At 34.8% G+C, this 14174-nt stretch overlaps 1 protein-coding gene across 1 annotated transcript; it reads left to right on the top strand.

Moving 5' to 3' along the window:
• Positions 1-6701: 6701 nt before the first annotated feature.
• On the top strand, positions 6702-9458 carry LOC143634834 (phospholipase A1 PLIP2, chloroplastic-like). The gene is made up of 2 exons (XM_077102815.1): positions 6702-7184; positions 7932-9458. The coding sequence occupies exons 1-2, from the start codon at positions 6702-6704 to the stop codon at positions 9456-9458; spliced, it is 2010 nt and encodes a 669-aa protein (XP_076958930.1).
• The last annotated feature ends 4716 nt before the right edge of the window (positions 9459-14174 follow it).

The following is a 14174-nucleotide window of genomic DNA, read 5'->3' as shown; positions in this document are numbered from 1 at the left end:
AATAATAAAGTGCATGCCAAAAACAAAGGATTATTTGGTAACGTAAGTTAGATGTATCCTGAGGTATGATTAGAAAATAGATATATATCGTACCGTGTGGGTAGAATGTTTTTTTTTCTTGAAAAATATTAGCAAGTCTTTCTAGGAAAATGTTTCGGATAAATTGATTAGTCAACCAGCTAGTCAACAATATAATGCTTTGTTTTCTATGTAAACAACGACCGACAAGTGGCTACCTCTTTGATTGATATCAATTGTTGCCTAAATTAGTTAACTACGTTTTTTTGTTAAGTATTTAAGATTGGAATTTGGAAGTCGTCGTTGAGTATTATACCTAAATTTTATTGGTAAACCACGCATGTAGTAATATTTATGACTTTTTATTTTGCTGCAAATATAATTGTGTTTTTTTATCACATGGTACATTTATAAAATTAGGTATATTGGTTTTTTATTAATCCCAACGATCGTCTTTTGGTCACTATCGGTCTCAACTATCGAATTGGCTGCTGACGGTCCCAGCTTTAACGCATTTGTTCACAATGGTCTGCGACTAACAGAATCCTAACGTCGTTAGTTTCAAGTTGCCGGAAAAATGTTTTTGGCCGGAAAACTCAACATTTTCGTCCCAAACATCTTGGTAACTTTGTATCGGACCTTTAAGTACCTTTTTCTAGTAAATGCCCCAATTATTGAGGTCGCCGGAAACCCTGGAACCACTGTCGGAATCGGTTGATGGTGATCAAGTGGTGGTAGTTGGTTGGCGGTGAGTCAATTGGTGGTGGTTGCGATGTTCAGGTGGTGTTTTCCGGCAACAAATTTGATTTTCCGGCCAAAACGTTTTTTGACGACCTAAAACTAACGGCGTTAGGATCGTTAGTCGCGGATCATTATAAACAAATACGTTAAAAGTTAAGACCATCAGCAGCCAATTAATTAGTTGAGACCGGCAGTGACAACTAAAAGACAACAGTTGAAATTAATAAAAACCAAAATATCTTAAAAATTAAAATTATAATCTAATATATGTTTGATTGGTCATTTTAATCTGAACAGTTTGTGACTGTTATCTGTGTTATTAAAGAGAATACAAAAATGGGGGGGGGGGGGGGAATAAAAATATCCTCTTACGTCTAATTTCTTTCATAATTATCATATAAATTTTATTTCTTATTCACTATATATTGAGTTTTACGTTGTCATGAATAAAATAATAGAATTACGGTCTTTTCAAACTTCCCATAAGATAAATAAAGCAATAGAATTGCGTAACAAAGAATACTATGAGCAAAAAGTATCAGTTCATCAAAACACTAGATGCTGCTCGAGAGACTGAACTGGAGCCTTGGGATATTGTCACATTGGGATGTTAAGATTAGACGCGAAGAAGGACGTACCATATGATTAAAAAATTTTGTCAATTAAAATAAGGAAAAAGGGTTGTAAAGTCATAATTAATCCATTTAAATCTTTGAAGGAAAAGATACAATGAAGGAACATAAGAGGGTGCCGTGCAAGGAAGGTGGTTTGTATGTAAACGATATTTATTTTGTTTTTATATACACCTATTTCATATTTTAAATTTTGAAGAATAACATCATAAAGTATTATCTATAGAAATGAAAGTAGAATGTGAAATATCTTGACAGTTGCATGTAGGGCTGTAACGAACACGAAAAAGGTCTTATTAATATTCATTTGTTAAGGAAATATTATGTTTACGAACACTTATCGAACGAGATTTATGTCCGTGCTTCCACATTGAGGAAATGAATGTGTTTACGAACAGTTCACGAACACAAATAAAATCAACGGGGCCTAGAGATTGAAATCAATGTGTCCATCAATACGAATATGAGAAATGAAATGGGAACAATACAAACACAACGTGAAAATACGGTTTCATATTTTGTGTCATGGGTAATAAAGTAAAAATATAAAAAACTTTCATTTATAGTTCGTGAACTGTTTGCTAAGCGTTTGATTTATTTACGGTCCTAGTTGCATGTGACATCCAAATAATGTAAAAGAAATATTTACTACTCTAATAAAAGAATACCTCTTTTTGCCACTTATTACTCTCTCAACCCCCCTCATCCTTTTCTTCTATAACTCAAATTTTCAAAAGGAATTATAATGTGTTTAATATGATGGCAAAGCTATAGTAATACAATTATAATCCAAGCAATAAAATAAAACACTTTTGAGTATGCATTAAAAACTCACTTTAGTCAATTTTATACCAGTTTGACCCATTAAATAATAAAAGATTATTTTAATTTTTCAGTCTTCCCTAAATATAAATCAATAAATTATTTTAGGTAAATATATTTTAGGGAAGAAATTAAGAGTTTAATATGAGAAAGCTATAATCACAATATTTTTTTTAATCTGGTCAAATCATTTACTATGTTTAAATACCTGAAAATCCGAATTCTTTGATTATTTGGAAAGATGTACGGTGTTTCAAGATGACCATATACAAAAGCCAATGTTAATCATTAATGATGGTTGGTTTGTACTTGAAAGAACCCATGTTCTCAAATAGACAACTATATGTTGCCTTATCAAGAGTTATAAGCAGACGTTGACTAAAGATATTTATTCTTGATAAATAAAGTTATTGATCAATACTATCACAAATGTAGTATATAAGGAAATTTTTTGTTATTTATAAGTTATTTGTTTAATGTTTGCTTTGTAATTTATGTAATTTTAATGTAAATTGTAATTATGATAATTATGTTTTTTATTGTTTTTTACTTGATATTTAAATTAAAATTCTTATCAATTCCCGTGTAATACACGGGTCTCAAACTAGTGAAAAATATATATAAAAGATGGTCCAATAAAGTTGGCAAAAACTGAACAACAGCGTGTGCATGAGGCGTTGATATTGTGGATGGATAGGTACGGACTGGTGGACACGTCATCTCAGACTCCAATATTGGTTCAACTATACACCAATGACGTGGAACTTAAGTGGACCCCACCATATATTTTGATTGTATACACGCGCTTACTTTTGTGGATAGGCAGTAGAGCTGTAACGATTTCATGTCTCGACAACACAAGCACACCATTTGCTGAGTCACCTTAATATTCAAAGCCATCCTCTTTATCAAACATTGGTGTTACATTAACTACGTTATATTTAGGGTCTGTATGAAAGAAAAATTAAATTAGTGTGCTAATTATAAAAATCAAATATTTTATTATATATACAATATAGTATAATTATAGTGTAGTGTAATTATAATTAATGTTTTAAAAATAGGTTTTTTACTTGTACCGGGTTGGGCTAAAAAATGGTACAACCAGTTGAACCGGGTTATACCGGGAGGTTTAACCGGTTGAATAGTTTACCTTATAATTTCCTATAAATACAACTTTAACTCCAAAAATAATCCAAAAGTAAATGATTTCATAATAAAAAATAATCCAAAAGTTAATCCATATTAAAAAAGTACTTGATTTTAGAAAAACAATCATAAAGTTTACACGTTTGAATATTAATTGTTGGGTTAAAAGTAATTTTGATAAAATATGGGCCGCAAATATCAAAATTTTCTTGGACATAAAACCGGTATTTTAGAAAAAAACCGCCGGTACGATGTTCTAGCAAACTAGCCAAATATACCGGACTCAAAATGCCGGTCTGCAGTGCAAAGTCCGGTTTAACTGGTTCAACCGGCCGGCTTGAACCGGTTTTTAAAACACTGATTATAATTATACTACGATATAATTACATAATTACACTACTTGTATATATAATTATACTATTTAATTTTCACAGTTAGCACGTTAATTTTATTTTTACGTTAACTTTCCCTATATTTATATATTTTAGATACTGGTAACTCTTAAAACATATTTCGTTTGTCTTCAATACCATACTACCATCAAAATACTATGGCATGGTTTATTGCCACCACATACCATGAAAATAATGTCACAAAATAGATAAGAGTAAATAAAAGTAATTGGTTGGTTTTCTAGTCTAATAACATTGCGTGATTGTTTAGACATCTTTATAGTCTTGGGTTAAAACCTGACTCATATGGGTTTTTCTACAGTGATAGGTTTCCTCTTCGGTTGTGTTACTGAGTGAGTAAGGCTGAAACATCAAAATCAATATGGATGGTTGGTATCCTGTCTCGGAAAGACTCACTCTCGCATTATGGGTAAATTCTAAACATTTTGCAAAAAATGAAAAAGATCACAAACTTATTACGTGCTTTTGTTTGACAACCATCAATCACGTAGAAGCTACATTGACATATTTAGATATGCTAACCTATCCGATCCGATATTACTATTTCACGCATTAATCTTCATTAGTGACGAAACGGATTAGATCGATAAGGGGGCAAGCTTGAAAAGAGGGGAGGGTCATCTTTTCAAATTTAGTTGTCCAAATGATCATTTTGAAGATGAAACACTTTATCACGTTGTACGTGATTGTTTTGGATTGAATAGGATCTTGTTTTTGACTTGTCAAAATAATTTCTTTAAATGGTATGCGTGTTAGCTTTAAAAAAATGGTAATTGTTTTAATAAACCCTTTTCACTATATTTCTTTTCTTACAAACACATACAAACCAACCAGTCTGAAAAATTTTCAGGGGGTATGATATCATGAGGTATAATCCATCTACTGGAGTTTCACTCAAATTTAAACCCAAGATATGTCACGTTAGCGGGATTCGAACTTTCAACATTTAACAAAAAAATACTTTTACACTGCATTCTTGAGTTTTTTATTTAAGGGTTTGAAAGAGAAAAGATAAAAAAAAATTTCTTTTTTCATTATTGAGTTTTTTTATTAAAAGAAAATAAAGAGAATGGAAAGAAAAGTTAGGATTTTTTTCCTCCAAAACTTTCCAGCCAAATATGGCCGGATTCGGAAGGAAAGTTTATAGTCATGTACAATATTACTAATTTGCCCTATATTTTCCTTCCAATCTAACTCAATAATGAGGACATGATTGTAAAATTACAATTTTTTTCCTATCTTTTCCTTCCTATCTAACTCAAGAATGCAATCAACACTTTCTTTTCTATTCTTTTATTTTAACTCGAGAATGTCTTTTAAATATATAATTTCTTTTCCTTTCTTCCCTTATCCAATCTTATCATTTCTTTTCCTTGTATTTTAAACCCGAGAATGTAGTGTTAGGTTAAAACTCATGATTACCCCATCAAAGTTGGTATATCCTTTTTCACAGTAATCATGAATAGTTTATATGACAAACATATAACAATGACAAGAATATGTAAACAGTAAGTTTGTAATTTTGGGTGTGAACGAGCCAATCTGCTTGTAAGCTACTTTATGTTGAATCGATAAGAACTCAAAATGACATGAGCCTTATTGAGCTCAATTCGAGCCCAAGTCTCAAAAAAATCTTGATAATTTATTGAGCCTGAGCTCAAGCTTTTTGTGGGAAGATCGTCCGAGCATTTACAATCCTAGTGAAATTTGAAGTTTTAACTCTTCTAGACTTTTATGTCTTAAAATAATTATAAAATAATTAATATCACGACAGACGAGTTGAGTTTGAGCTTGAAAAACGACTCACAAGTCTAACTCGACTCTTGTACGCACCTAGTTGTAGTTGTAATGAACATTGAAAAACATATAGTTTTTTTTATCTGAAAAAATCCGTATAGCCATTTTTAAAAGAGAGAGAATGTAAAATAGCCTATACATCTAAAAAGATTCCCAAAATAGACCAAATAATATGAACTGGGCGACGCTTTTGGAAAAGATCCGCAATCTGACACGGTTGGCCAGGTTTTTGAAAATGTTGAGGGAGCATGCCAACTTTGTGAATAATGTTTATGGACACAACCAAAATTTTAAGAATCTTGAGGGAACCGTTCATATTTTCTCACTAAATCTTCTTCTCAAAATCAGTCCCCCCATACGTTTTTTTATGTTTTCTACCTAATCCGTACAAGTTACCAACTTCTTGAAAATTGTTCCTTTTGAATTCTGTCTTGGCAGACGTATTTTAGAGAAATTTGTTCCAAGAATTTGAAATTGCTTTTTTTGTTCTTATAAATCTATGAAGTTGATTTTTGCCGGAGATCCGCGTCTGATTAGCCGGCTAGTCACCTTCGTCGCATGATCATCATTTTCTTTCATGAACACAATCTTTGCTAAAGTTTTAATCTTTCAAAAATTTGGACAGCCATGTCAGATTACGGATCTTATCCCAAGATGTCGTACCAGTCCATATTTTTTGGTTTATTTTAAGATTTTTGAAGATTTATAGGTTATTTTATATTTTCTCTCTTTAAAAAATAACTATATTAAGAATTTTCTCTTTCTTTTTTACTTGTATTGATAGAAAGGTACAAACATATTAACCAGTTTAGTTTTTTTAATTAATAATTAATATTTAAAATAAAAAAATTAAAAAAATCCAGGAAAAAAGTATTGACTAATTAAGAAAGAGAAAACGGTTGAAAACTGAAATCTAACAACTATATATAAATATGGCATGCTTCATTTCATTTCATTTCATTTCAATAATAACGTGTCCACATCATTCTTCTTTTAGCATCCAATCCAATTTCTCAATAATAATCAGACTCATAACTTAACGATCTCGTCTGAACCCATTTCAATCCATATTATTAACATCATATCATTCATTACTTCAATTAATAATAATTTCTCTACCAACACATTAATGGATGGCATCTTTTTAAAAACCGGCTTCACCGGAATCACAACTCCGATCACCGGCGCCGGCGAGATTCGCAAACCCACATCTCAAATTCCCACCGTCATCACCGCAATATCCTCAGACAAACACAATTCTCATCCCTTAACAACAACTGGTCCATGGGGGTTTAATTTAAAACTCCCTTTTATTAATTCTTTCTTCACCGGAAACAAAAACCGGCACGACGCGGTGGCCGTAAACGACGCCGTTTCGGTACAAGAAACCAACGAATTGCAATACCCAGAAGTTAAGTGCCAAAAAGATGAGGTTTTGGCTGATCAACAGGAGTGTGATACGTGTAGGGTTGATGATGAAGATGATGATCGAATTGAGTTTGATAAGATGAGATTTTCGAAGATGCTTAGAAGGGTTTCGTTAGCTGAAGCGAGGTTGTATTTGAAGCTGTCGTATTTGGGGACGTTGGCTTATTCAATTCCGAAAATTAAGGTGTGTTTTGTTGTTGCAGATAAGGTGTTTGATGAAATGCCTATTACAAATGAATGTTGTTTTTTTTGTATGTTCGGATCTGGGGTTTTTTATGAGCTTTTAATAAGGGTGTGCATGGCTGTTGGCTCCTCTCGGTTATTCGTCTCAACCAAAAACCGAAACCGAAGGCGATTGGTTGATCTATTTTATTAACCAATTGTTTTCGGTTAATCGGTTCAGTTTATCATGTTAGTTTTTCAGTTTTCGGTTAAAACCAAAACCAAACTTGGGTTATATTTTTTTTTAAAGAAAAATAGTTTTCAGTTAATTGGTTCGGTTTATTATGTTAGTTTGTTAGTTTTCGGTTAAAGCCAAAACCAAATTTGGGCTAAATTTTTTTCTTACAAAACATGAATTGGAGGCATAAAAGCTAGAAATATATAAAAATATGAATGGTTTGGTTCGTTTAATTTCGGTTAACCAACGGTAAAAAAACGGTAATCTATTTTCGGTTTTCTGTTAATTTCGGCTAGGTTTTGTCAGTTTTTGGTTTCGTTTCGGTTTTGTCAGTTTTTGGTCTGGTTTTGGTTTTGTCAGTTTTTGGTTTGGTTTTGGTTAACGGCTCGGTTATTGTTGATTACTTATAATGCAGTTTATTTTAGGGCTGAATTTTGAATCTTTGCATACTAAAAAGTTCTTGAATTGTGTTGTTAATTGTAATGACAGTCAAAATTAAATCTTTAAATCTGTTTTATCTTATTTGTGCAGCCTGGTAATCTCCTTAAGCATTACAAACTCCGGTTCGTTACTTCGTCACTAGAAAAGAAAGCCCAACTAGCCGCGAAAGCCGAACAAGAACAAGAAAACAGACCGCAAACGAAAGAAGATATAGTCTCGGAAGTAGAACAACAGCAAGAAGAAGAACAAACCGAACAGGCTCATGAAAACGATGATAAGGGAGGTATGAATCTGATAAGCGCGTCTACAGCTTACCATATCGCAGCCTCAGCTGCATCCTTTCTGCATTCTCAAACAAAGACTATTGTTCCTTTTAAATCTTCTGAAACCGATAATAGCGAAGTTAATAATAATATGACAAAAGCAGAGGTCGCTTCGTTAATGGCCACCACCGACTCGGTGACTGCTGTTGTTGCAGCTAAAGAAGAAGTCAAACAAGCGGTTGCAGACGATCTAAACTCAATGCATTCGTCACCCTGCGAATGGTTCATATGTGATGACGATGAAAGCACCCAATACTTTGTTATTCAAGGGTCCGAATCACTTGCATCATGGCAAGCCAATCTTCTTTTCGAGCCTATTCAGTTTGAGGGTTTGGATGTAATCGTGCATCGGGGTATATACGAGGCTGCAAAGGGTATTTATGACCAAATGCTGCCTGAAATCCACGCGCATATTCAACGTCACGGTCATCAAGCGAAGTTTCGGTTCACTGGTCATTCGCTCGGTGGAAGCTTAGCATTACTTGTAAACCTCATGTTGTTCATAAGAGAACAAGTCCCTCGGTCTTCATTACTCCCGGTTATAACATTCGGTGCACCCTCGGTTATGTGTGGTGGCGACCGTTTGCTTCATAAACTCGGGCTACCAAAAAGTCATCTTCAAGCAATCGCAATGCACCGTGACATTGTTCCCCGAGCCTTTTCCTGCAAGTATCCGAGCCGTGTAGCCGAGCTTCTTAAAGCTGTGAACGGGAATTTCCGAAATCACCCCTGCCTCGATAACCAGAGTTTGTTATACGCTCCAATGGGCGAGTTTTTGATTCTACAACCCGATGCAAAGTTCTCACCGAGCCATGATCTTCTTCCATCAGGAAGCGGTCTGTATATTTTAACCTCGTCGGTTTCAGATACGATAGAGTCCGATAAGCAAACAAGGGCCGCACAGTCAGTCTTCTTGAACACACCGCACCCGTTAGAGATTTTAAGCAACCGGTCCGCGTACGGTTCGGGAGGTACAATCATGAGAGACCATGATATGGCATCATACTTGGTATCGGTTCAAAGTGTCATCCGTCAAGAGCTGAACCGTGCGAGAAAAGCTCGTCGAGAGCATCGCCGACAGGCTTGGTGGCCCCTGGTTACACGAGGCACCAATGGCAGTGGTCGTATAGGGTTGGGTCGGGTGAAGTTCACGAGAGTGTTGCGGACCGGAAGTGAGTCTTTGAAAAGGTTCACAAGACTGCTTGCATCTGATCATATGGGTTTGCTTGTAGTATTATTACTCCCTGCAAAATTGTTGCTTGTGGAGGCAAGTAGTGTAATTGTATCCATTTAAGCATAGGTAAAAAATGTTAAAAAAAAAAAATCATTCTTTATTGTTTAAAGTGTGTACTCATCATATAGGAAAATATCATTGAAGTATTAGCTATCAAGCTATCAATATGTTGATTAATTGATGTTGGTTTGTTTGTATTATTTAGTGAATGATTGCTTATACGAAACTAGTATAATGACTTGTAATGTGTCATGACGTATGGAGTGAAATATTAAATGTATGTCACATAAATACAACAAAGTAAGTTAAGCTAGATTGGGTGCAACCAGAACCACATAAATGTGTCGTGGTTTAAACGTGAATGAGTAGTTTGATATAGACATGTACATGTCGGTTTATAAACCCGAATCGGCTCGGGTTATTAGCCGATCCGGGTTGGGCAAAGTTTGGTTAAAACTAGTTTGGCCCAAACTGTATCGGGTCAGAAAGCAGTTTGGTATGGGACAAAAAGAAAACCCGGTTTTTAGCAAGTTTTTTAAACTGGGTTGGGTTATAAACCGGTTTCAGGAACAAGACTACGAACTGGAGTCTGGACCAGTTTGGGATGAAAACACGGTTTTTTTGGGAAGTTTTTCAAATTGGGTCGAGTAGGGTCATCCGGTCAAGTCCAAACCGGTATCTTTATGGTGAAGTGGGTCGGATTATGAACCGGAGGCCCAAACCGGTTATTTGTACACCTCTAGTTTGATAAGGGCAAGATGTGGATGAAGGGGAACGTTCAGGCCTACTTGGACTGGTTTGGATCGGGTTGAAACCGGTTTTGGACCAAAAAAAACTAGTTTTGGCATGTTCTTCGAATCGGGTCGGGCTATAAACCTGTTTCAGGAATGAGACTACGAGCCGGCATCCAGACCGGTTTGGGACGTAAAAAACGGTTCTTTGGCATGTTTTTCAAATCAGGTTGGGTTATAAGCCGGTTTTTCAAACGAGACCCCCACGAACTAGCGTCAGGACTTATTGGGGACAAAAAAAAATTGTTATTTGGCATGTTATTCATATCGGGTCGGGTTATAAGCCAGTTTCATAAACGAGACCACAAACTGGAGTCTGGACCAGTTTAGGACGGAAAAACGGTCCTTTTGCATGTTTTTCAAATTGGGTTGGGTTAGGTCAAGTCCAAACCGGCATCTTTATGGTGAAGTGGGTGGGTTATAAGCTGATTTTTGAAACGAGACTACGAACTGGCGCCCGAACTGATTTGGGGTTAAAAAACGGTTCTTTGGCATATTTTTAAAATCGGGTCGGGTTATAAACCGGTTTCAGGAGCAAGACTACCAACTGGAGTCTAGACCGGTTTGGGACATACACAGTTGTTTTTTTTACATGTTTTTTTAAATTGGATCGGGTTATAAACCAGGTTGGTGGGCCGAACCAGTCATTTGTACAATTGTACACCCTTAGTCATTTGTAAGGACAAGATGTGGATGAAGGGGACAAAATAAAGGTCATGTTGGTGAGCCGGCCAAGACCAATTGAGCCACTTGACTTGATTAAATGGATATTTATTTACACGTCTTTGGTTGAAGTGATACATATCCACAAGACAATGTTTCCTTTGCCTTTTTTAGACTCCTCGTGGGTAGGACCAAAGTGTTAAGGAAAGCTGTGCCAGATTGTAATGAGGTGTTTTCGAATGATCGATTTGATACTTAGATTTGGCTTTTGTTTTACTCTTAGGTAGCGTTTGGTATGTAAGAATGATAGGAGGAATGGAATGATTCATTGTATAGGAATGAAAAAAGTGGTGTTTGGTTGCTCAATGGAATGGAATCATCCATTACACATGAAATTCCATTCCATCAAAACCATTCCTTCCCACCCCCTTATTTTTTTTCATTCCATTCCTTCTACACCCTACTTTCTCAACATCACCACTACCTAACAACAACCACCACCACTACCATCGTCACCACCAACACCTAACCGCCACCGCCTCCGCCACCACCACCCTACCACCAGTGCAACCACCCTCACCGCCGCTGCCACCATTGTCACTGTAACCACCGTAAACATTGTCACTGCCTCGCCTAACCATCACCGCCACCACCACTTTCACTGCATGACCACCCCCACCGTCGCCACCATCACTACCAATGCTATCACCACCACCCCGCCGCCGCCGCCACTGCCACCGCCATTTTCGTTGCCAGAGCTAACCCCACCACAGTCGCCATTGATTTTTTATTTTATAATTTTTTTTGCTGAAAAATGTTTTTGGATAGGAGTATTTTTATTATTTCTATTTCATTCATACAATTTTTTTAGATACCAAACAACATTAAGTAATAATTCATTTAATTCACATAGGTTAACCAAACAAAACAAAGTAATTGAATGATCCATTTCATTCTATTCTCCATTCCATTTCTTCTTCCATTCCATTTCCCCTTCATTCCATTATCTCCAACCAAACATACCCTTACTCCTTTTATTAGCTAGTTATCGTGAAATATTAGTGTAGAGCTGTGAATGTGATTCATTTTCTATTTTATTATTTACTAGTTTTTATCTCCCGTATTACATGGGGTTGTTTTACCCTTTTCATCTCTAATATTTATATATATTTTTGGGTTTTATTTTATTTATGGTAAGGAACTTAATACTATATCTATGGTTTGATGATAAAAAGTTTCACAAATAAATGAGATGTTATAACCCATTTAAAAGCTATTTGGTTTGGTGAGACCCTTGACCCGTTTATTTTTTTTACTAAAATTTTTTTTCTTAATTATAAATAATATATATATATATATATATATATATTGTTATATCGGATATTAACTTTTAGTATATCATTATTTTATAGGATTTTCATATCAAATATTTGATAGATTAATTTTTAATTTAATAAGATGTTATAACCCGTTTAATGGTTATCTGGGTTTTGGTAAGACGCATACTCGTAAATTCGGATCAAATGCATGAGAAATCTCAATTTACAAATAAAGCAATCTAATAGCTTGAGAGAATATAAAGAGGTTTCAAAACCAAAAATAGAGTGAATAATGAATCATTCATATTAGATTTATATATATATTTAAGATCTATTTCTTATGTTTCTACTAATTTTTTTATATATAATTATAGTTGTTATATATAAAAAATATTATTTATTTTGTATTAAACTAATAACAATCCTGTAACATTTCGGATTTTCAAAACCCATTTCCGTTTACGTTTAACCCGAACCAGAAACACTTTTAGATCTTAATTATTCGTTAAGAAATTTATATTTATATGTATTAAATTTCTAATGTTCACTTTTAACCCCATTTCTTATTTATTTCATATAAAAACCAATAATTGATCAAAACATGAACTTTAGGGACTAAACATGACAAAACTTGAAAACCTTCCTCCGGTGGCTAAAGCGCCGCGCAACGGCGGGCTCCAAGGCCACCGCGCAGCGCGGTGGTGGTGCTGCACAGAAACGTTGCTCGATCTTGTTTCCTAAGTCGTTTTTTGGTATAAAATCGTTTATATTAGGCATAATCGAGAGAATTAAGGAACAAGTAAACATATTATAACTAAGATACAAGTCTAAATTCGTTTTCCCCTGCCCAAGATCAAATCTTATGAATATTTCGATGATTCTTTCATTTAAATCATATATTCTTGCTTAAACGAATGACAAGTCCATAATTAGTTCGGTTTTGCTTTTTCTATATAAAGAAACCATAAACATCTGCCATAAACCTTTACATGAACCCTAAGAACATACTCTCAGCCGTCATACCCACTGATCATCATCATTCGCTCTTTTATTGGCTACTTTGTTGAAGACATACTCATAATCGTTTGATTTTGCATACGTGTAGACCGTTGACTCATCATATCTCCTTGTTCTCTCGTTTTTTGGGTAAGTTGTAAACTGAGTTTTAATTCACAAACATTCCCTAGTCAATAGCCTTCAATCGATTTCGGAGATTGAAGAGTGTTGACTGGTCAATCGCTTTAAAACTTGATACAGGACAAAATAGTCAACTTGTTTGACTTAACATCTCATACTTCTGGTCGGATTCAACGTTCGGTACAGAAGACTTTTATTCTCGTAACGAAATTTTAAGGCTACTGACCAAAACCCGACTTCCGAATCGCTGTTCGGATTCTGGTCAATACCATCTCGTTTAAATCCTAAAACAAACATAACTTGAATTCTAAACGTCCGTTTGGATTGATTCCAGCGGAAACGAGTTCGTTTTTATTTATATTATCATATCCTAAAGTCTCATATTCTGAATTGTTTATACATTTTGACATGTAGTGGACGGCTCGCTTATTCGTATTTATATACGATTGTCATTAATCTAATGTGAGTTTTATCATTCCCCTATTTTACTAACTATTCTAAACGTTTTGGGGACATATGCGTACATATTCATATTTCATACTATATATATATATCAAACAATAGCAAACGTGTAATTGTGCGTGATTAATCGAGCATACTTGTTACATGCTTATTTGTGCTAATATTCATTCATTCGTATATTCGGAGGGGTGCAACGTATTCCCATGTATTGGGTGCTCATGCTATTGACCAACGCCCGATTCGCTTGGCAACGGTCTACATACTTGTTAATGGTTTGATTACTTTTACCGCATTTACTATGTTATGCTTACTTATATTGACATGCAAAAATGGTGATATTGTCACTCAATTTTATGTTGACAAACTCTGTTTTTCTACGTATATGCAGGTTGCTTAAATTGAAG

This window comes from Bidens hawaiensis, unplaced genomic scaffold, assembly GCF_021521415.1.
Source record: "Bidens hawaiensis isolate Kalapana, Puna unplaced genomic scaffold, B.hawaiensis_p1.1 tig00007248_1, whole genome shotgun sequence".
NCBI classification, from domain to species: Eukaryota; Viridiplantae; Streptophyta; class Magnoliopsida; order Asterales; family Asteraceae; genus Bidens; species Bidens hawaiensis.
Note: the sequence above shows the minus strand (reverse complement) of the source record. Positions and strands in the feature narration are given on the sequence as shown.

What these genes read in the sequence shown, in the direction of transcription:
- LOC143634834 (XM_077102815.1), top strand. Translation starts at nt 6,702, where the DNA reads ATGGATGGCATCTTTTTAAAAACCGGCTTCACCGGAATCACAACTCCG. An exon ending in ATTCAATTCCGAAAATTAAG is followed by an intron (nt 7,185 to 7,931) that starts GTGTGTTTTGTT and finishes TTATTTGTGCAG; the next exon opens with CCTGGTAATCTCCTTAAGCA.